The sequence below is a fragment of the Drosophila serrata genome, unplaced genomic scaffold (genome assembly GCF_035046125.1).
Source record: "Drosophila serrata isolate PLE 108 unplaced genomic scaffold, ASM3504612v1 contig_228, whole genome shotgun sequence".
NCBI classification, from domain to species: domain Eukaryota; kingdom Metazoa; phylum Arthropoda; class Insecta; order Diptera; family Drosophilidae; genus Drosophila; species Drosophila serrata.
In genome coordinates this window covers 1,153,723-1,176,931 of record NW_028257126.1, presented here as the reverse complement: position 1 = coordinate 1,176,931, position 23,209 = coordinate 1,153,723, and the positions used below count along the sequence as shown (strand labels likewise).

The 23,209-nt window shown below is 39.8% G+C and overlaps 2 protein-coding genes and 1 non-coding gene across 3 annotated transcripts in view; all 3 read left to right on the top strand.

Moving 5' to 3' along the window:
• The first annotated feature begins 552 nt into the window (after nucleotides 1–552).
• On the top strand, nucleotides 553–4,089 carry Gnf1 (germ line transcription factor 1). The gene is made up of 4 exons (XM_020957056.2): nucleotides 553–696; nucleotides 762–2,077; nucleotides 2,134–2,976; nucleotides 3,040–4,089. Exons 1-4 carry the CDS (start codon nucleotides 688–690, stop codon nucleotides 3,827–3,829), a joined length of 2,958 nt encoding a protein of 985 aa, XP_020812715.2. The 5' UTR covers nucleotides 553–687; the 3' UTR covers nucleotides 3,830–4,089.
• Nucleotides 4,090–6,126: 2,037 nt separating this feature from the next.
• Nucleotides 6,127–6,291, top strand: LOC147644144 (U1 spliceosomal RNA). Its single transcript, XR_015271047.1, has one exon. It is a non-coding gene; the product is annotated as a U1 spliceosomal RNA (small nuclear RNA).
• A 613-nt stretch (nucleotides 6,292–6,904) lies between these two features.
• LOC110188121 (Chondrocyte-derived ezrin-like domain containing protein) overlaps nucleotides 6,905–23,209 on the top strand; it is a 33,196-nt gene continuing 16,891 nt past the window's right edge. The window contains exons 1-5 of the mRNA XM_020957700.2: nucleotides 6,905–7,556; nucleotides 15,293–16,053; nucleotides 22,370–22,602; nucleotides 22,670–22,891; nucleotides 22,955–23,198. Of these exons, the coding sequence (XP_020813359.2) occupies nucleotides 15,796–16,053; nucleotides 22,370–22,602; nucleotides 22,670–22,891; nucleotides 22,955–23,198 (957 nt within the window). The 5' untranslated portion in view covers nucleotides 6,905–7,556; nucleotides 15,293–15,795. The remainder of the gene's footprint in view (nucleotides 7,557–15,292; nucleotides 16,054–22,369; nucleotides 22,603–22,669; nucleotides 22,892–22,954; nucleotides 23,199–23,209) is intronic.

Sequence of the window (23,209 nt, the reverse complement as noted above, 5' to 3'; positions counted from 1 at the left end):
CATGTCTGCGCTGTAAAACTGCTTTATGTGAATTATTGCAAGCAGTGCAACGATTAAGAAAAATGTGGAAAAATACTTTGTTCATTCTCTGGTATAATTAAAAGTTTGAGCCTTTTATTTTGTCGTCTATGTCAATATCCACACTGGCTTTTTATTTTTTAACCAATATTTTCGGGGACTTTGTATTTCTTTTATAATGCGCCTTAAATCGTACCCAACTTTTTACAAGAAGCTCGAGTTGATTCGAATAGCTGATTAGATTTTTTCAATTAACATTAATTTAATAAGCTTTATAATTTAGATTGATGGTGTATACATGTATACATATATAGCAATTAATTTTATTTTATTTATTTTGTGCGCACACTGTATATAAAACACATGTCAAAAGTACTTCGCAGTTGGTAATGCCAGTTGGTGAAAACTAATTGGTCCCTTTCTAGAAAATGAATTTCTTATATAAAACCACAATACAAATTTAAAAATGATTGATAACGAAAACAAATTATTATTTAATGGTATATTTACGGTATATTTTCAAGGAAAAAATTGTATAAACGGTGTAATATATCGATAATATCGCGGTCACACTGGTTTAGAGCCCGGATATTTAATAAATAATTCCCCGGTCACACAGTTTTTTTTTTGCACAGGAATTCCGACAAATCTCAAAAAATAAATGCCATAATGCAACGGGTATTATTGACATGTCGCCTTATGCACAGATAAGCCTTTAATTGATCTTAATTTATAAATTTCAGGGCATCGAATCGTACTTCAAGCCGCAGGGTATTAAACCGAAGAAGGCGGACAACGGAGTCGCCGAGACGCCAACAAAGGCGCCAAAACGCCGCAAGCCTCTTGTAATATCAAGCGACGAGGACGAGGTGGCCGCCAGTCCCCAGGAATCCAAGAAACGCAAGACCTCCAAGGTGATATCAAGCGATGAAGAAATTAAAAAGGTCAAAAATGGCAAAAAACCGGCCTTGTCAAAGCTGAAGAAGCACGTGGATCCTTCGGAACTATTTGGTGGAGAAACCAAGCGGGTGGTGATACCCAAGCCAAAGACCAAGGCGGTTCTGGAGTTTGAAAATGAGGAGATCGACAAGAGTCTCATGGAAGTGGACCTGGAAGAGAGTTTAAGGGCCACGGAGGAAGTGGAGACAGATTCCAAAACGGAAAAGAAATCTACATCCGACGAAAAACCTAAAATAAATAGTCCGGAATCTGCCAAACCGAAGGCTGCTAAGCCAAAAGCCGCCACTCCGCGGGCTAAAAAAGCGAAGCCTCCGGTGGATCTGGAGACCAGTGTTTTAACGGACGAAGAACGTCACGAACGGAAACGCATGTCTGCTGCACTGTACCAGAAATACAAGAATCGCAGCAGTTGCCTGAATCCGGGCAGTAAGGAAATCCCGAAAGGATCGGCCAACTGCCTTAGTGGTCTGACTTTCGTCGTCACCGGAGTCCTCGAGTCCATGGAGCGCGAGGAGGCCGAGGCCGTGATCAAGGAGTACGGTGGCAAAGTGATGACAGTGGTGGGCAAGAAGCTTAAGTATCTGGTAGTAGGGGAAGAAGCAGGACCCAAGAAATTGGCCGTTGCTGAAGAGCTCAACATACCCATTCTCAGCGAAGATGGTTTATTTGACCTAATCAGGGAAAAGTCAGGCCTATCCAAGCCGGTTAAGGAGGAAAAACTGAGCCCCAACGAGCGCCAGCAGAGCTCAAGCAAAGAAAAGGTGAAAACCGAAGAGAAATCTGTCGCCACCAAGTCAAAGGTTAAAGAAGAGAAACAGGAAACTAAACCCAAAATAAAGGAAGAAAAGACTGCTACCAAGCATAAAATCAAGGAGGAACACATTACTTCCCCCGTGGCCAAGAAGACAAAACACGATGGGGAACCAGCCCCAGCCGTCACACACAAGGTAAAGAAAGAGCCAAGTTCCCAGCCTCCGGTTATAAAAGCCCCCGAACCCAAGAAGCTGGATGAGGCTAGTGTGGCATGGGTGGACAAACACAAGCCCACGAACATAAAAGAGATTGTGGGACAGGCAGGAGCCGCCAGCAATGTGACAAAGTAAGTGATAATTAAGATAAAAATACACGTAGTTTTCTTACCTGAACTCGTTTTAGGCTAATGAATTGGTTGACTAAGTGGTATGTTAACCACGACGGCAAGAACAAGCCTCAACGACCTAATCCGTGGGCGAAGAATGATGATGGCAGCTTCTACAAGGCGGCCCTGCTGTCAGGACCGCCAGGAATCGGAAAGACCACGACTGCCACTTTGGTGGCCAAGGAGTTGGGATTCGATGCCGTGGAGTTTAATGCCTCAGATACGCGCAGCAAACGCCTGCTCAAGGATGAAGTATCCACCCTTCTGAGCAATAAATCTCTTTCGGGATACTTTAGCGGCCAGGGACAGGCAGTGTCCAGAAAGCATGTGCTTATCATGGACGAGGTGGATGGGATGGCCGGTAACGAGGATCGCGGTGGCATGCAGGAGCTTATCGCATTGATTAAGGACAGCTCAATTCCTATAATATGCATGTGTAATGATCGCACTCATCCAAAGATCCGATCGTTGGTCAATTACTGCTATGACCTGCGATTCCAGAGACCGCGTCTCGAACAGATCAAAGGTAAAATCATGAGCATCTGCTTCAAGGAGAAGGTGAAAATAACGCCTGCCAAGGTGGAGGAGATAATATCTGCCACCAACAACGATATCCGTCAGTCTATCAATCACATTGCTCTGCTCAGTGCAAAGGAGGATACATCCGGCCAAACGGGGCAGTATGTGGCCAGCAAGGATCTCAAGCTGGGTCCTTGGGAGGTGGTGCGAAAAGTATTCACAGCCGAGGAGCACAAGCGCATGAGCTTTGCCGACAAATCCGACCTTTTCTTCCACGACTACAGCCTGGCCCCGCTGTTTGTGCAGCAAAACTACCTTCAGGTGACACCGCAGGGCAACGCGTAAGTTGAATCAAAGAAATATCACAACATATTTATTTGAACCATTCTTTCCTTTTATCACAGGAAGGATGTGCTGGCTAAAGTGGCGGCTACGGCAGATGCGCTTAGTCTCGGCGATCTTATCGATAAGCGTATACGTGCGAATTCTGCTTGGAGTCTTTTGCCCACTCAGGCCTTTTTTAGTTCAGTGCTGCCTGGTGAGCACATGAGCGGCCACTTCACTGGCCAAATCAACTTCCCTGGCTGGCTAGGAAAGAATTCCAAATCGGGAAAACGAGCCAGACTCGCTCAGGAAATCCATGATCATACTAGGGTGTGCACCTCAGGCTCTAGGTTATCTGTGCGGCTGGATTACGCACCATTCTTGCTAAATAATATTTGCCGGCCTCTAGCAAAGGAGGGGCAAGAAGGTGTCCCGGCTGCGATTGAAGTCATGAAGGATTACCATCTACTACGCGAGGATCTTGATTCGCTGGTCGAGTTGACTTCGTGGCCGGGCAAGAAATCGCCCCTGGATGCCGTTGATGGTAGAGTAAAGGCCGCAATGACGCGAACCTACAACAAGGAAGTAATGGCCTACTCCTATTCCGCTCAAGCTGGAATTAAGAAGAAAAAAGCAGAGGCTGCTGGTGGCGGCGATGAGGACTACTTGGGTGCAGATGACGGAGACGAAGAGGGCAGCGGAACTAGAGCCGATTCGGAGGACGATGAGGATAAGGATAACTTGGAACTAGATGGTCTTATAAAGACTAAGAAAAAATCCACAGCAGCCAGCACGTCGAAAGCAGCTGGTAGTTCCAAAAAGGCTACAGCATCCACAGCTTCGAAGTCCAAGGCAAAGGCTAAAAAATAAAGCCAATAAAAACCAAACTTTCTTCAAATTATTTCATGAATCATTGCTCCCAGCCAGAAATCTCTCCAAAGATGCAAAACTTCATGTTGAACATTTAAATCTATGTTGTTAAACATTTCTATAAATACACAAATAAAATAAGTGCTTGCCGTTTTCAAGAATTACAACGTATTCCAATCATTCCCAAAATTATATAAAAAGAGCACTATAAGACTATATTGGTGTTTAAATAAAAAGTAATAAATCACCTGGCCATTTAATTTACTTTTCATAGTTTCTTTAACAGTTACACATTTTTATACCCTTGCAGGGAATTATAATTTCAGTCAGAAGTTTGCATCGCAGTGAAGGAGGCACCTCCGACCATATAAAGTATATATATTCTTGATCAGGATCAACATCCGAGTCGATCTAGCCATGTCCGCTTGTCCGTCTGTCAGTTTCTACGCAAACTAGTCTCTATAACTATAGGTGCCATACAAACGATCGTTTGATGTAGAGGAAAAATGCAAATCTGTGAACTGAAAATATAATATGTATAGGTGAATGAAATGAAAGCAGGTATTCATTGATTTTAATCATAAATATATATAATTTATATTGTAGGGATTCCTAGTCATAGAAGTTCTATCTGCAAGGGTATATAAACTTCGGCGTGCCGAAGTTAACTTCCTTTCTTGTTAAATTTATCGTTAGCATTTAATGTTGACAACAAGATCATACGAGAAATACCTTAATTTAAAACCTATAAAGTCAAAGGTTATTAAAACTTTTAAAATCTCATTCGAGATATAAACATTTCAGTTTACCTTCAACAATATGAGAGAAATTAAGATGTTTTAAAATATGTGTAATACTTTACAAAGTTTATAGAAATGCAAGCAAGCCATGCTTATTTTGATTAGTTAGGGGTCTTTTAAACTTTGATTTGTCAGTGGATATTTCTCAGTCCAAGTCATTACCTTACTACATCTGGATCTACCAGGAAAAATTTTCCTTACATTCCGGCGAAAACGTGTGACTTCATGTTCAATATCCTGATCCTAGGAGACCCCGATGTGGGCAAGACCTTCCTCTTTGGGCGTTTCTTGGAGGACCGCTTCCGCGCTTAACGCAACCGGCAGAGGCGGCTCGAAAGGTCTTGCTCCTACAAGTGTGGAATTTAGCCGGCGGGGACCATATCCATGCTTCCAATTTATTATCCCAATGCTAACGGTGTTATCTTTGTTTCCGATACCATATCGCCCAATAGCTTCCGCAACGTGAGCCACTGGCTGAAGGAACACGGCGTCATGTGCCCCAAGGAGTGTTGCCCCCCAGCGAAAACTGTTGAGCGATGTGGTATCGAAAACAATGATAACACCGTTGGCATCGGGATAATAGTAACTCGTATGCATTGCATAATTCCTTGCCGGAGGAATCCTTTGTAGAAGCATCATCTTTGGAGCCACCTCTGCCTGGCACACATTGTAATTGAGGTTGAAGCTGTCCTCCAAGAAGCGCCCTAAGAGGGAGGTCTTGTCCACACCGACGTCCTCTACGATCAGGATCTTGAGCATGTAGTCATACATTTTCGTCAAAATATAAGGGATATTTTTGCAGCACGATCTTATTGTAGGAGGTACTGCTCCGCCCCCACTGAAAAACAAGTAAATATACTGGTGACAGTACACATACAGCGATTATATAGTCTTAACTTATAAGGTAAGATATAAATGAAAATAAATAATATTTTATTTCACTACCACGAATTCTTAAACCCGTTTCTTCTATCTGCCTCCAGCAACAGAATAGAAGTAATCCACGGGAGGTAGGAGTCATCTCCGTTCAAGGACACAATGCCAGTGCTGTTTAGGGAAAGAAGACTTATCGATCGGGAAAATGGGTACTCTAAAGAGAACATTCAAAGAGGCAGTGGTGGAGTAAGCTTTGGGATGTGGCGGAAGTTCCATTACGAGCTGCCGCCACACCAAAGTCATTGTCCTTAAAATGCGATGCAGGATCTCCGTGCTGCCAGGGAGGCTCCGATCGGCCGTTTAGCTGGAGTGATTCGCGTGTTGTCATCTTTGAGGGAGATTTTCCCCATCACTGGATAGTAGTTGCCACTTCAACTTGCATCTCTGGACCATGGAGGATATTTCGCTCGTGTAGGCACAATGTCTGGCCAGTAAAGTTGCAAATGTAAATATGTCTAGTATAATTTCGGGGATGACTTATCTTTCAACATGCAGACTTATAATTCCCAACGGTTTCAAGCGGCTCGTTCATGGAAACCCCTAGGCCGAGCCGAGAAAAGCATACTTACCTGGCGTAGAGGTTAACCGTGATCACGAAGGCGGTTCCTCCGGAGTGAGGCTTGGCCATTGCACCTCGGCTGAGTTGACCTCTGCGATTATTCCTAATGTGAATAACTCGTGCGTGTAATTTTTGGTAGCCGGGAATGGCGTTCGCGCCGTCCCGACATAAAGAATATATTTAAATCCAAAATTGTTATTTTATTACAAGTGCAGGTTAAATTGGAAATTATTTGTGGCGGGCGTTCTAAATTTTTTTTTGTATTTTTTTTTATATTGTGCTTATTTTTTTTGTTTTTTTATATCCACACTATTATTCGTTGCTACACTTCAGTAATATACAACAATAAATTTAATTCAAATTCAATAAAAAAAAATGTTGCTATTTATTAACATCTTAAAAATTGTATACATGTATCCGCTGTCGAAAGTAAGCTGGACCAGGTAAAATTACCCAAGGACCCATGTAACATTACATTTTCTTTTACTTTTGACAGTCCCAGCCTTAAATTCATCCGAATAGTTATAAATTTTTGTTTTTTTTTTCTAGTTTTTGTCTTATTGGTGTTTCATACTGTCTTGCTAAAAGGACAATTGAAAATATGTAGGCATATTACAATGTTTGTTTATTTAAAGTACATAACCTCTTATCTAGGAATCAAAATTGATTGATTTATCCTCTAGAACCAATACTTTCGAATTTCGGTTGTTAAACGGAAAAAAAAATCGAATAAGAAACTTATTTGGAATCAGCTGTTTTTACCTGCCGATTTTTTCAGTTGTACAGGCCAAAGTTTCACACCTTCCCATCGAAGACATACACCTCTACAATTCTTACAATTTTATCGACATTTGCTATCGAAGCGCGGCCACACCAACGAAAAAATATTTGGTCACACTAAGTTCCGAAATTTTCCCACGCACGGTTGGTCCACGCTCGGGTCGGGGCGGAAAATGCATTGAAAATTGCAGCGGAAAACAGTGGACAGCATGTGCGGGCAGTACACACCGATCAATTGACAGCAACCATCAAGTACAGTGCGCGATCTGTTTGTATTTAAGTGTTTTTTCGCCCAGCTCAAGTTGTGAATTTTTCGCACAGAGAATTTCTCAGCTTACGCGCTCATGTGTGTGTGAGTGTGTATCTGTGTAAAGGGCGCAGCTTGGCAGAAAACAACACCCATAAAGTGAAAAATTCCAGCCTGCCATCGCGCTTTTAATTAAATTGAAATTAATTGTAGTTCAAAGCGTCAAGCTCGTCGAATTTTCTTTGTTTTTTTCGCGCAACTCGCTGCGTTGAAAATTCAATAAGCACGTAAATTCCATCACACACACACTCACAGCTTCACCCGCGCACACACACTACTGCGAATACAGCTAAGCTGGGCAAGAGCGAGAAAGCGAGAGAGGAACGAGGAACGAGAAGAAACAAGGCAAGTGTAGACTTTGACAACAACAAAACGGGTGGCCCTTGCTACCCCCTCCCCAAGCGCGTTTGAAACACTCTCCACTGCTGGTGTATTGTGCCAGGCACAAGGACACACAGCCTCCCAGCTCACGCATACATGCGCGGTTCGGGGAGTCAGGGTTTTCGGGTTCTTACCTTTTTTTTCTCTCTCTTTTCGTAAACACTTGTCGCCTGCGCTTCGAAAGGTGCCGCGCCTTGCTTGAACCGTTATTTTCGCTGGGTGTTTTTGCATTTCATGTTTTATGTTTTTGGCAACACATGTTTACCTTTTCAACGTGCGGAGAGAGTGGGCGTAAAAAAGCTTTTAAAATAAGGATAAATACAGAGGACAGGGACATTGAGAGTGAGCTGCTTGTGAGACTGTTGTGAATTAAAAGAAAAAGTGAGACAACCACGGGGTAATATATGGTAATAGGCTTTAATTACATTTATAATTTATTTTGGTAACAAGTCCTTGGCATATAAAAACTGTGTATTCAAGTGTATTTGAATATTGTAAAGTATTCATTCAAGTTTTTTTTTTAAATTTAAAAATGTAATGTAAATGTAACATTTAATATTTTTCTTAATATATCTTAACTATAAAATTGTAACGAATATCACACGTTTTATAAATTAATTCTTGATATTTCATTTTAAAAACTGTTGGGATCTCTCATAAAAGCGCAATGTATAAGACTATTTGAAAAATGAAAATTATTCGAAGAAATAAATTAGAACAACTGTCATTTAAAAAGTATAGGAATTTTCAATAGACCCTCAATTCATTATTTTGCTTTCTACGCACCTTTACACATTTGATTATTTTTCTTTACTTATGTTCTAAATAATTCACTTGAATTTAGTGTTCTTCCTTATTTTTGTTGTTATTTCTCTTGTATCCTTTTGGTTTTTTTTTTTTTTTGCTTTCCGGTCCACATTTTACTCTTTTTCTTCCGCGTCTTCTTATCGCCTTTCACATTTCCTTGCGCAAAATGTTCAGAATTCAGGTCATTGCATTTGTTTGAGTTTCCATCACCCATCACCTCTAGAACCAACCACCCACCATAATTCTCTCTCTTTTCTTCTCTATTTCTGCGTGTGATTGTTGACTTTTCAATGGATTTTCGCTTTCGTTTTACTGAAAGGAAATGAATTCAAACAAGAGGCTTTTCTTCAAATTCACCTTATCGGATTCTTAACTTTTATCGCGCGATGAGGTCAGCGCATTTTCGTATTTCATATTTCGCATTTCGTATCTGTATTTGCATTATGACGAGGCTTGTCAACACAGACTGTATCTGCGAAAGAAGTGAACATGAAAACGGAAACTTATCGATAAGTGCCCAGAGATGGATGATAAGGCTTGCCCGCACATGGGATACAGTTACATGGTTCACATAACGGTGCCAGTATCTATATCTAGACTGCAGCAGCAACAGCCAGCAATCAAATAGATAAACGATGAGCAAAGGAGGACAGGCCAATGGGGTCGGGGATCGGTTTTTAAAGTTTTAACTACAGTGCGACGTAAACATTTAGACATTATTTTATTACAGTACTGATTTTATAAAAGTTAAGTTACTAAGAATATATAAAATCGCACAATTGAACCATTTCATAACAAATATTTCAAAGAATAATTAGGATAAATAATTGTGATACATATTAATAGATACACTACTCGAACAAAGTTAATTGCCTTTAGAGAAGCTTGACTGTATTTTCTATTTACACATGCCGCTTACATGCTTCGTTATCAGCAGTAGTGCTCATGTGTGTGTGTTAAGAGAGCGTGGACGGGGTGTGGGGCGGAGGGGTAGATAAGCCAGCGACGGCAACACACTTGACTGAAGCGAACACCGCTGGAACTGTTAAAAATACTCGTTTGTTAGCATGGCTGTTGGGCTCAGACGACGCGATGAGTTTTTTTCTTTCCAATTTATGATGATTTTATTTATTTACTTTATTTTTTTGGCAACTCTTGCCGCCCTTGTGACATCATCATTCAGAGCTCTTCAGGTAGCAAATCGAATTAATAAGGTTTTCGGTTAAGTTGGGAAAAAACTTTAATCTTTAATTTCGATTGTAATTTTTTGATTCGTTTGCACTTGCTTAGTCTTTCTAGTTGCACTTTCTAGTCAATGTTCAGAAGACTTCACTTTTCAACTAGAAATAAAAACTTTTCTTGTGTTTTGCATTTACAACGCGTCGCGTGTTTGCGATATCTTTTTGTACACAAATGGCTAATGTTTACTTCGACACACGGATGCTGCGTTCAACTGGAAACGGACACAGAATAATAGAAGCCGGAGCTGAAACAAAAGTTGACTTGGCTTGTTGACCAAAAGAGAACGAGTTAATCGTGCAGATAAAATGGGTCAACAGTGGACAGTTGCTGTAGCTTAGAGATACACAGTTGCAACTCGCAGAGTCCGCTGACAGCCGCAATGGGCCCGGCTAAATTAAGTTGCCGGCCAACTTCCATACACAGTCTATACATATTTTATTTGCGATCTCAATTCGCTTTGTTAGCTTTTTGGGCCTCCTTTCCGTTCCGTGTAAGCGGGGAAAAGCGAAAAACAAAAAATAAAATGAGGGTGGCCGGTGCTTGCACTCTTTGAAAAGCTTTCCTTTGTTTTTCGGTAGTTTAATTGAAATTGGTTGTCTCTGGGCAGTGATTTACACTCGCTGGCAGGTTTTCTGGTTTCGGTTAGAGCATAAAACGATTTCCATTTCCGTTTTAAGCAACATAAAAAATCAAAATGTATCTGGTGTCATGGCGTGTCATGTGCTGCATATAAATAAGCGCAGTTGGAGTGTTTGAGCGCTGGTACAGTAGTTTCCAGCTAAGTCCAAATCAATCTATCGAATAGTACTATAGTTATTGAAATACTAAGCCTAAGTCCCTTATGATCTGCTCAGTACTTAGTTTTCAATTATATTTGACAAAGTTCGATATTATATACACACATATCTATTAATTTATTCATTATTCTTTTAACTAAAGACGATCATTTTGAATTACTTAATCCTCTAACCTAGCACTCTTCTTACCTCTTCTTTAGGCTTTTAAAAATGTATGTTAGTTGCCCGACACAAGGCTGTAACCTCACTTCAAGAACTTTTATCTATTCCTGGCACATGACTTTTTGCAATCTTTAGTTTGGTTTTTATCTGGCTTTGTTCAACAAATTGCCATAATTTGTTGTAAATTCCGTTCAAGTTGTTGGCACGAGTGGTTCGATCGGTCAGGGGGCGCATTGGGGGAGGGTCCCCCGTCTAATCAATACCCATAGCCACTTGTTTGTTCAGTCAAAGTGTTGCCCAGCTGTCACTTGGTTTGTTTGTCAACGGGTTTTATTTTCCACTTCGTACAGTGCCTATATGCTTTCGTCATACGCGAAGATATCGGTGTGTATCTGAGAGCTACCTTTGACAATACTAATTGATTACCACACAGATACATTCACATTTGGCGTTGTCGAATGCGGTTTCTGTGTATTTTTTCCTGTTTCATATTTCCCCTGAGTTTAGGGTTTGCACTGTATATTAGCAACTAATTTGCTATAGCAAGTGAAAATATTTATAGTAGTGGCGGCTGATAAGCTAGATCAAAGAAAAACTAACTAAGACATTATCAAAATTTTATACGTTTATTTAATGATTATTCTTTTGCTTTATAGTATGCAAAAACAAACCTTTTTATTAACGTAGGTTTAAAAGTAGGTTTCCTATTACATATATTGAAAATAATTATATAAATAACTAGGGAGAGCCAGATTTATAAAACAAGGAATTCTATAGGATCGAGCACAGAAAGCAATTAAGAGATTCTGAGGGCTCTGAGGAATATTATCTGTTGTCAAGTACAAAAACCAGACGACGAAGGGCTGGCTCAGCGAAAAAGTTTGCCACACACATGTGTCCCTGCGCTTCACCCTTTCCTGCCTGCATATGTATATCTTATACTCCCTGCCTCTATATATCCATAAAGTAAGGCTGTATATAATGAAATGATAAACAAAGAGCCGAGTCATATAAAAGAGCAACTGGCCGTGGTTGTCTGATGTTCGCTATATGTGCGTATGAGTTGGGGGACTTTAAATAAATATTTTAATGAACTGCACTAAAGGCTGTGCCGACGCCTAAAAACAGTTGACTTTGAAATGCACTGACTTGCTGCCAGTAGCAATATGAAGAACCAAACAAGAAACAATGCTGTAATTGGGAGTTTCGACTATGAATTACCCGTCAGTTACTTGTCTCTCGTGTTCAAAAAATAGTGTTTACATATATAAGAGAAAATGATATGATAGAATAATTAATTAAACAGATTTTTCCCATACTGGTAGAAAGTCCTCCAATCAATACATTGAAACAATATTAGAAACGGAATAAAAAACAAGTAAATTAAATAGATAATTTATGCAGACTCATACCATGTGTTCAAAGGCCTTATAAGATATTCAAGAATACAATATACCCTTGTACTCCATGAGGGTACCGCGTATAAAAATCGGCCTGACTGACGGACAAGCGGAGTGCATCCTTTTATACCCACAGGCACACACACATAAATTCTGTTTGTGTGTTTTATTTTTAAACCACTGAAAAACGTGAAAAAAATGCAAGAGGTGCAAGAGAGACAGAGGGGAAAACGATGTACCATGTGGGATGTAAAATATATTTTTTTCTTTGTCGAAGTTTTAATTTTTCTTTCTTTGGCCCTATACAAACACCCAGCTGCAATTGTTGTTCCTCGGGCTTTGGCCTGCTTTGCATTTGCCTGTCTTATTTTCCGAAGAAATCTTCAAGTGATTCATCTTTTTTCGAGAAGGAGTCGGAGGCTTATGAAAGATGCGGGAGATATATTTTAATTGAGATGCGTTTTGGGTATACCAGATACATTAATAAAGCCCAGTTCAAGATTCGAAATGTCTTAATTGAAATGGACATGTTTAATAAAAGAAAAACTTGAAAAATTAATTGAAATATGATGAAGGATAAAAATGTAAAGCTATTTAAATCAAAATTGTTTTTCACAATCCAATTAGAATTGTCAATAATTTGTAATTAAGTGTATTTAGTACAAGGGAATTAATACTTTTATAGCAAGGTATACATAAGTTTTACATTTAGATGGTCTAAACCAATCTTTAAATGATGTATGATAAAGAAGAAAACTGACAAGTTTGTATAAAATGTATAAAGAACTCAAAACTTTGGTACCTTTTTAGGATACCCTCTTAGTTTAAATATTCAAAAGGGAACCACGCCCCGTTTCTGACCTTTTCCAACACACCTCGAAAGGCAAACGAAACTTAATTAATAAACCATGAATTTATGCCACTCGACGGCATATAAAAGTCATAAAACTTTGATGGGTGACGAGCACACACAACTTTTTGGGTCACACACTCTCGCACAGTGCATTGCATAGATACAGATATGAAGAAGCGAGAAAGATACCTTAACCAGAGGCTTCTGCTTTCATCCTCAGTACTTAGAAACTTGTTAAACTTTACTTGACAAACGACAAACTCTTCACTGCTTAACTTTGGCTGCCAATGATTAAGATGGACAGATTTGCAGCAGATGGGGCGCATAATTCGCCAATTTGAGCCCCGGAATTCAGAGGAGTATGTGGCCAATAAGGCCTGCTAGTTATTGCAAGAATAAGCGCATACTACTTCGCCAAACGGTGCCAAAGCCAAACTTGGCTCATCTAGCGGTACTTTAACCCCATTCTACTACTTGTAGTAACTAGTTGGTGAGACTAGATTGGGAGACAACTTCCATGAGTTGCTGAACATCATTAATATTGAGTGCTCGTCCAAGAGATGTGCGCAAAAGGTATTTTATGATTAAGGATCACAAAAGTGGGTCCCCACCACATTAAGAGCGAGTTGTGGTGGTATTGTTAATAAATATAATTGTTGGAATATAATGTTATTTTTGTATAGTAAACGAGATCATTATAATTTTATTTGTGTATTACAATCACCTAATTCGCGTTGATTCGAAATTAACTTGCAAGAATTCCAAATACAGATAATATATGTTAATAGAATTTCCTTGCATTTTGCGTTAAAAATAACGGAGTAGTCTTCATAACTATAAATTATATTTTACTAGTAATATATTTTGCTAACTTTTGTGCTTGAAATATTAATTTATATTTATCTTTAGCTGTACTATTTATCATTTTACAATTAGCAGAGACAAATGTTTCTCAAACATGCATTTTTTCTTAATCATATAGACACAATGTTCTTTATGAGCACATGTTAATCATTTGAGATATTTATGGCAAAACGTGACTTATACAAGCCGTGAACCCAAAAAAAACCGCTTCAGTTTTTAGACATATTTTAGAGAGATACAGATGCAGAATACCCAAAGCCTATCTCTTGAATGAATGATGGGCGGCTGTCCGAAAAGTGTGCGGTTCATTGAACGCTGTCGGGTATCGTTATCAAGCCAAGGCATATGCTCAATATAGTGTCTCCTTCAACCTGACTATATGCATATAAGAGACTCGTATCGCATCGTAAATTCACACATTTCACGCCCCATTCAACCCCATGGATGGGGCTGGCATCCTGTATCTCGCAAATTGACAGCCAGCCGGCCACGTTCGCATTCAAATTTACGAGCCAAGACATAAATAAATGCTTCTTTGCGAACGGCGGTCTCTTCATAATTTTTTCATATTTTATTATTATTTTTTTCTGCCTATCTTCTATGGCCTGCCCACAGCATAATTGGCGCCAAACTTCTTTTTCTCTCTTTCTATTTACTTCAATGTAGGTTGGCGATGACTCCAAGCTTTGGAGTTTTACTTCTTCTATTTTTTTTTGTTTTGAGCGTGGGCTATCCACGTGGGTTGGCTTTTTGGGGCCTGGGGCCCGTCAAACTTGATCGGCCCAGACAAGCGACACCCCAGAAATAAGAAGCAGAAAAGTAGTCCCATTTGATTTGCCGCCTTTTCCCCCAAAAAGCATTTCTCTTGTTTATATCCCGTGGGTCGATTTTGATAAGCTTATTTATTTTCACAGGTGCCTCACTAATTTCTTCCTCCCATCTCTCAATTTTAGTCTCTTTCGGCATCGATTTTTTATGAGCTTTTAATTGTTTAAATACTTTCCAGTCAGTCAGTCATTTATTTGGGTCATTGTTTAGAGATTGCCGCCCACTGTGTCATTTATTATTTCAAGTCTGAAGAATAGTTTCAAAATGTAAGATGACTGTCTTGGTTGTTAGGTGACATTACCTTTGGCCGGCTATATGCTTATTTTTTAGTCGATTTTCAATTCGAAATTGGTTGGTGGGAATATCCCTTGATTTGTACCGTTTTCACTCAAGAAGTAGTTAATTCCAACAATGTTTTTGATTAGCATCAACAACCGACTTAATCTAGCCATGTCTTTCTGTCCCTTTATAAGCAAACAACCGACTTAATCTAGCCATGTCTTTCTGTCCCTTTATAAGCAAACCAGTAAATCAGTTTCTGGGCTACCTGAAATTTGGTATTTTCCATTAAATGTTTATATTGCATACCACCTTATTCGTTTAAAAAATAAAGGTTTCTAATTTTATCATAATAACAAAATGCTAATATGTAAATGCAATTCACAAGATCATTCCATTTCCCATCCATTAATTTTGTAAGCACTTATGAATATGACTAACATGAAGTTTGCTTTATCTTCTTTATAGGAAAACGATGCCAAAACCAAAGGAACTATGATGAGGAAACCGAATGCCACACATGCTTGTTGTTAATGTTAATGTGGCCAGCAAATTTCAAAACTGAACAAATAAATTTAGCCAAACCAGTGGGAAATATGCCAGAAGAGTTCAAGATCCGACTTAGGAACTCAAGAGGAACGATTGGAACATAGAAGGCATCGGAGCAAATGTGAAACACATGTGCGTACGTGCGTGTGGAGTTGCAGCTTCCAGTTTTCGTTATTGTTCTTTTCTGGCAACGAATTGAAATTGAATTAAGCACTCGCACAGACAATAGGGGAAATAAACGAAACAGCTGAGCAATTCAATTAACGACAAAACGAAACGAACCCAGACCATTCCAAGTTAAAGCATTTAACATTGACTTCAACGAAGACAACAGAGCTGCAAGACCGGACTTAGTGGAAGCCAAGGTGGATTGATCTATGCCAGATCCTTAGCAGGTCCCAACCAAGATTCTCGTCTACAAAATGTCCTTGGCCGACATGGGCACAGCATCGCGATCCGCGGGTGGCGGAGGAGGCGGGCGTCACTATGACCTGGCCACCGGCGGTGGCGGTGGCGGTCATCCGGTCGGCGGTGGTCTGCCCGGCGGCCGTATGACCCACTCCCTCAGTACTCCATCAGGAGTAGATGGAACGCCCTCAACGCCCAGACACCGCGGCGGAAAGAAGCTGACCGTTCGTATTCAGATGCTAGACGATTCGATTACCATGTTCCAAGTCCAGGTAAGATTGCATTTTACATTGCCTTTGTGTTCGAATAAAAAAATCTAAGCAGAAGTGTATTAAACAAAGCGACGCACATTTTAATATAAATTTTTATATTCATTTTCATATTCAAAACCCAGAAAACTTTTAAATTCAATCAGTTTGAAGTGATCAAGATGCGTGTTTAAAGCCACACCAACAACATTCAAATGATTCAATTAGAAATTAGCAACGCTTACAATAAATATTTACCTAGCTGAACTTGGTATAGCTTTACGAATTTCCATATTTTAATTGGAGTGAGCTTGGTACTAAGCTAGCTATTCTTAATTAATTCTTAATTACAATGGGAACTGATTTCCAAATCATATGCAATGATAATTTTGTTTTTTGAAATTAATGTTAATAAAACTGGAATTAAATGCCTTTAAAATCTAAAATAAATTCTATGAAAATACTCATTTCTGTCACCCAGGTCTATTTGAAAGGTGCATTCCTTTCCAGGAAGCACCTGCTGAAACGGAAGTCATCCGTTGAATAAGAATTGCATAAATGCATCATCTCCATGGATACACAACTCTGTATGATTGTGCCTCTGCCTCCTCGTAACAAACCATTTCACGTGCGAATGGAAAAATATATGAGAAGCTACTTTTAATTAAATGTGAACTCAAAAAAGCCAAAGTAAAGGGTCGGGAAGGAGAAGGGAGGGCGTAGGGATATATGCGACAAGAGGTCTTAAGTTTTTGGTAGGCGTGGCAGTAGGCTTGTTTGGCATGGGGCCAGCAAACGGAAATTCTTTCACTGCCTCTTCCCTGGCACACAAGCTGAAATCAACAGGGAAAGTGGGCAGGGGCATTGGTACAGTGCAGATGCAGTACATCCGTTCTCTGGTCCATGAATCCCCGCTCGCCCTCCGCTCCGCAAATAAAACATGGCCAACTCAACAGCTTGGCATAGATTTCGTGGGGTGTTTTTTATTTTGGGTTGGATGCTGCACTGGGGTCTACGAACTGTTGTCTGTTGCCGCTGTTCATGTCTGAGTGTTGACCGCAAATCGCATTAATTCAAACTGAATTGGCCTAAAAATACTCTTGCTTACTTCTTTTGCCTCTTCTAGTTGTACTTGCCTAACGTACAACTCCGACTTTCCTCTGTTGCCTTGATCCTTGTGTTGGTTAATGGATTTCTTGTTCGTTGTTGCTCCGTGCACCACTTCCTGTCAGCATAAGCCAGAGTCCACTAAGTGGCCACGCCCAAAAACGTACACTACAAAATTACTGGGAATTCGTCTTCCAACTTTATATATATTTCTTAATTACACGATTGTTTCTAGAGAGTATATGCATATATAAATTTAGCAATTTATGTCGAGGCAAATTTTAAATATCTGTCAAATCATTCCCGTAGAAGTAAAAAGTTTCTTGTATTGAGAATTCTTTAGCAACATCATGCTTTTATTTCTTCAAACACTTTTCTGTTTCTGAACTCAGGCTTTTGAGTGTAACTTCCAGCCTTCCAAAACGGTAGACACATTTCAAAGGCTTCAACAGGCGGGCAAGAGAGCCACGAGAAGTGGAAATGTTTCAGGGCAGCAACAAAATGGATTCCATTGTTTGGGTGGTTTTCGGTTGGGGTTGCCAATGGAGTGGTTGGGGGTTGTGGTTTTAGACTGCGAGGTGGGGTTGGCAATAGCTACCGGGTATTGTCGTACTCTTTGTTGTTGGGTTTCTGGCCTAACCTTTTCGTAAACCAGTGGCACTTGAGGCGGTACCCCGGCTTGCTAAATGTTGTAAAGTGCTTCTGCACAAAACTATTTTTATGCGAGTTTTTGCCACTCTCTGTCTGCGTTCCTCTGGTGGCATTTTTCCCTTTTGCATTTGCCCAAGGCAAACTCGACAGTTTATCCAAAACATGAAAGTAGTCTTCGTTCTGTCGCTTTTCCTTTACACCCTGGTGCAGGATTCTCTAAGGCTTAAAGAGTTAAAGTGTGAAAACGCAATCAATTAAGTTTCACAACATTTGGGTTTACCAATCGAGAGGCACGATTGTCCCATTGTCAAGTTTAAGTTTAGGTTTTAGTTTTAGTGAAGCTTAATAAATTGTAGGGTATACCGTAAGTTGAGCCTTTGCAACATCACTTTTCCGTGCCGCATTAAAAATTCAATCGTACTACAATTTTTGCTGCGCACAGAAATTCTCTTATAGTGCTGCGTATACGTAACACACTCGTACTATATATTGACATGGTTGCATTTTTTAAAAATAGAAGCCTTGGGGGCACCCAACCCTTGTTAGATTCGTTTTACCAACAACAGGACTGCCCATGCTTGTGTGTTGGCCCCTGACTAGAAACGAATATTGTTGCATGGTCGGTCAACTGCATTATTAATCAAGGCTTCTAATGGATTTTGTGGCTTGTAAACGATAATACGGTTCTGAATGGCAATGAGGATGTGGGACGACATGAGACTGACGAGGATGTGGTAAATGCTGTGGCTTGCGGCCACCTCCTGACCGAAAGGAATTTCTAGCCAAATCCCACATATGTAAAAGTGCTGGAGAAGAGAGAATTTTACCTGCCGAAATGCTTGCATTGAAATATTTTTCTGCCCCAGAGTGCCAGGAGAATGTGAATGCACTAAGCAAATCCCTGCTTCGAGAATTCCAATGTTGACGCCATTCCATTTATTTATCAAATAAAAAATTATTTTCTTTTTTTACTTGAGTCTTTTGCCTTTGTGCGTTTTTCCTTAAGCGCAAACAATATCAAAAGCTTATCTCTATGTGTTGAGCGAATTTAGCTGATAATGCAGAATAATGGAAGTCCATTTTGCGCCTGTATAAAGTCATGACGCCAACAAAAAGTATTTATGGGATTTTGAGATTGTACAAATTAATACAAGCTACTAAATAAATCAATAAAGCTGTTTTTATTAAATTACAGTCAAGAAAAATTGTTCCTTATTGTTCCAATTTAAATATTTTGTATATCGTAAAACGAGCCAAGAATTCACATTCAATTTCCTTCAAAGTTATTGTTTTCTGTCGATTGATTCTGTTCTGAACGAACAAGTCTACCTTACTTCTACAAACTTCTCTGTCGTTCATCACCATCAAAAGTGTCTCAACAAGCGTTTCCTTTTGCATAGCAAATAACTTTAAATGCGATTTGCTGCAAAGGACCTAGAGACAATTTCCCCTTTTGTCAAACATATTGCCTTAGAAACTTCAGTTATTAAACTATCCTTTGCGAAATTCTTAACTTTTCTCAGAGAAAACTTTGCCAATAGTTGCCAGTTCTAGGCCAACCCGCAGATTTGGCATCTATACCAATGGGGTTAACTAAGGCCATTCGATAGGCAAGGACAATGCATGTGGAACGAGATGAGAGCAGACACCCGCATACGTGCCCCTTCATCGACTAGATGTCGTACCTTCCTCCTGCCACCACTTTTTCTACACTATAAATATATTTTCTAGCTTTTAGAATTTTATTATATTCGTCTTGAAAATTTCCTTGGAAATATCTTCTTTTGGTTTTAATTCTTAAATTTGTTTAAATTCGAATCTTCTTGTAGTACGTTATTGTTAAAACATACTCGCTTATAAACTAACATAAAGTATTTTTAATAAGTATTATTTGTTTTATTATTTAAACAAATACAATACTAGAATTTAGTTACATTTGTATTTACACAAAAATATTTATTGCAAAATCGTGGTTTGTGGAACTATATATATGTGGTATGTACTTTCCGAGCTATATCAATATTTTGCTTAGTGTAGGGACAACACCTGCCTGCAGGTGGCTTTTATGCAGTGGCTAATGCTCCTTTTGCCGCTTCTGTCTCTTGATGACGACAAATTGAACAACCGACAATTGTGGGCCAACTTTTCACAGCTGCGATTCAGTGCGGAGGAGGTTAGAAAAAGGGGTGAAATGGGTTGTTTGCATTGAAAAAGCTTCCTGTCGTTTTGCCATTTCCGTTCTCGCCGCCTGCAGAAGTCGCCAAAGTTAATTGGTTTGTTTTGTAGTTGGAGAAGATCCGAGAATTGGCCTAAAAAGATAAATGGCTGTAGCGTCAAGCCTTTCCCAATGAATGGCCAACCTATATACATATGTATGTACATACATATAGTATATGCGCGTATGCCCCTGTTCTAGGGCCAGGAAAATGTCAGAGCTTGGGCGTGGCCGTAGCCTCATTGTGGCTCCTGGCTCCTGGCTGGAAAAGCAGCAAACAATGGCATTGCAGTCACGGCAAAAAGAAGAGAAGGCAGGACATTCCCTGGAGGATTCTGGGCACACATCCATCTCGCCACTCCACTTACACCCCTCCTGTTTGCCAAATTAATTAAAATATCCTAGAATGGGGACAACAATTGTTTCAAAAACTGTGCAAATAACATTTTAGTTGACAATTAGTTGGGAACATTTTGCAATTCTATAAATTTCTATTTTTATCCCCTTCTTTTTGAGCCTGCAAATTGCATTTGTGACTAGAGGCAAGTGATGTAAATTGCATTAACAGGGATAAAACAAAGTTTTCATTGGGTTCTGCCACCGGGGACTTGTCGAGTTCTGATTGCGAAAATGAAATGAAAATTTAATTGTGGCTGCCATGGTGGCATCAATTTCGTTCTTGTTGATCTTTGAGGTTTAATTTTCTCGGAAAAGCGACATTTGGTTTTGGGTTTCTGGTTTCGCATTATATTGAAAATCGCATTAATGCCCTTAAGTTATTTCAGTGACTGTCCGCTTGTGATTATATTACCACTGAAATGATTAAACTCAACTATGAGTAAACTATTTATTGAGAGAATAATTCGATACCAGACTTACTTCAAATGTATACAATTCGTGGCAAGTTTCCTCTGTTGCTCGGATTAGTTTTGTTTATGTTTTCAATGGCACAACGAATTTCCAACGGAAACTGAAAACTTCCGTATACGACTCGTTTTTATCGGCCAAGACCCTTTATCTTTATTTACTCTGCTGTCCAGCCACGCCCAATTTTATTCGATTTATGCACTGAAATGCCGCAAAAACATGTTGGATAACAGCCAACGAATTTTTTGCTTTTTAGATCGCGGCTTACATACAATTTGGGGCATATAATATTCAAATATCACACACGGAGGGGTTTAATAACATTTTGGCACGCCTTGCGAAACATTTCACACCCTGATAGATTGTTGCCTGCTTTTATGGGGCTGGCAACAGAATCGAAATGACAAAGCACTCTGCCTGATTGGTTGCTGCCGCTATGCGAATCCTTGTATTTGCCAAATGCCAAAACATCTGGCAGGGACTACTCCTTGATCCCAAATTAATATATGCCAGGAGCAAGGAGCACCGACACACATGCGGCCTGTCGGGATTAGCAAATTGAAATTGGAATCGTAATAGGTGCGATTCTAGGGTCGTGTGTGCCGTATTTAATAGGTTGTCGTAATCTTGTGGGCCATTAATATTTGTTTGACTAATTTGCTAATTGTTGGAAGCAATTTGGGAGTGGCTTACAATGATGATTCCATTTAAATAATATGTTATCTTTTAAGACAACTTGAACCTGTAGGTTACTTTTAAAAGCCGATAATTAGCAATTGTGCACCAATTGTATGCTATTATATAAAGGTTATCATTTGAGCCTGAGTTATTTGGTTGCATTTCTTCTTCGAAATGCCTTTAACGTATTCCGAAGTGAGCCAAAGCATATTCGATGCCGAGAATTTTCGCTTAGTTTTTGCTCACTTTGCCAGCAAAACTCAATTTTATATAACTTAATTGCAGCCCGAGACAAACTGGCCCAGTTTAGTAGGACTGAATGTGGAAAGTGGAGACCGGGCGTCAACTCAATTGAAATTTATTCAAATGCAATCAGACGCAACGCCCACCAACCATTTGGCGTGTGGCGTCATCTGGGATGAGCTGCAAACTGCACACTGGATTAGATTTGAACAAGCTCAACGAGTTAGGGCATCTTAAGAGCATCTCGGACTTTTCTTTATCCCTCACTGTCTCATCCTCTATCTTCCTTCCCTAATTCATTATGAAGCTGCTCCAATTAGGTTGCAATTAGTTTGGGCCATACGAAAGTAGTCATTTAATTCCTGATTTGGCCTTGGAAAACTGCTTAAGAATAGAAATCTTTGAATATTTATATGGTAATTTTATTTTATTAGGACTAATGTTATTTAAGTGACTGATTAGAAGAGAAAGAATATATTACATGTTCCTATAGACTATGTATATAAATTTTCCCTATTTTTGACACCTCCGTATAATCAAAGATAATCATTATCTATTATTTTCTACAACTTTTTTTAGGCTAAAGCCCTGGGACGTGTTCTATTCGAGCAAGTTTGTCGGCAGCTTAATTTACTCGAGGCTGACTACTTCGGCTTGGAATACCAGGAGGTATCCACACACACCAAATACTGGCTGGATCTAGAGAAGCCAATGAATCGCCAAGTGGGCCTCTCACTCATCGATCCAGTGCTGCGCTTCTGCATTAAGTTTTATACACCGGATCCGGCCCAGCTGGAAGAGGAGTATACCAGGTAATGGTACCATGGCCCCATAAAACGTAATACATTAATTTATGAAATATATTCTAATCTATTCTAGATATCTTTTCTGCCTGCAAATCAAACGAGACTTGGCCACTGGTAGTTTGCAGTGCAATGACAATACGGCTGCACTGATGGCCAGCTATATTGTGCAGGCATCATGTGGGGACTTTGTGCCTGAGGATTATCCTGACCACACGTATCTGTCCTCATATCGCTTTGTGCCTCACCAGGATGCCACCATGCAGCGCAAGATCATGGAGAATCACAAGAAGCATGTGTAAGTGAATTGGTTATTTTCTTGGTGCTTAATCTATTATTATTTATTGCATTGCTTATTCAGTGGCCAATCGCCGGCAGAGGCAGACCTTAACCTCTTAGAGACGGCAAGGCGGTGCGAGCTTTATGGCATGAAGATGCACCCGGCCAAGGACGTAGAGGGAGTGCCGCTTAATCTGGCTGTTGCCCATATGGGCATCACTGTCTTCCAAAACATCACGCGTATCAATACCTTCTCCTGGGCCAAGATACGCAAGATTTCCTTCAAGCGCAAACGTTTTCTGGTCAAACTGCATCCCGAGGGCTACGTAAGAGCATG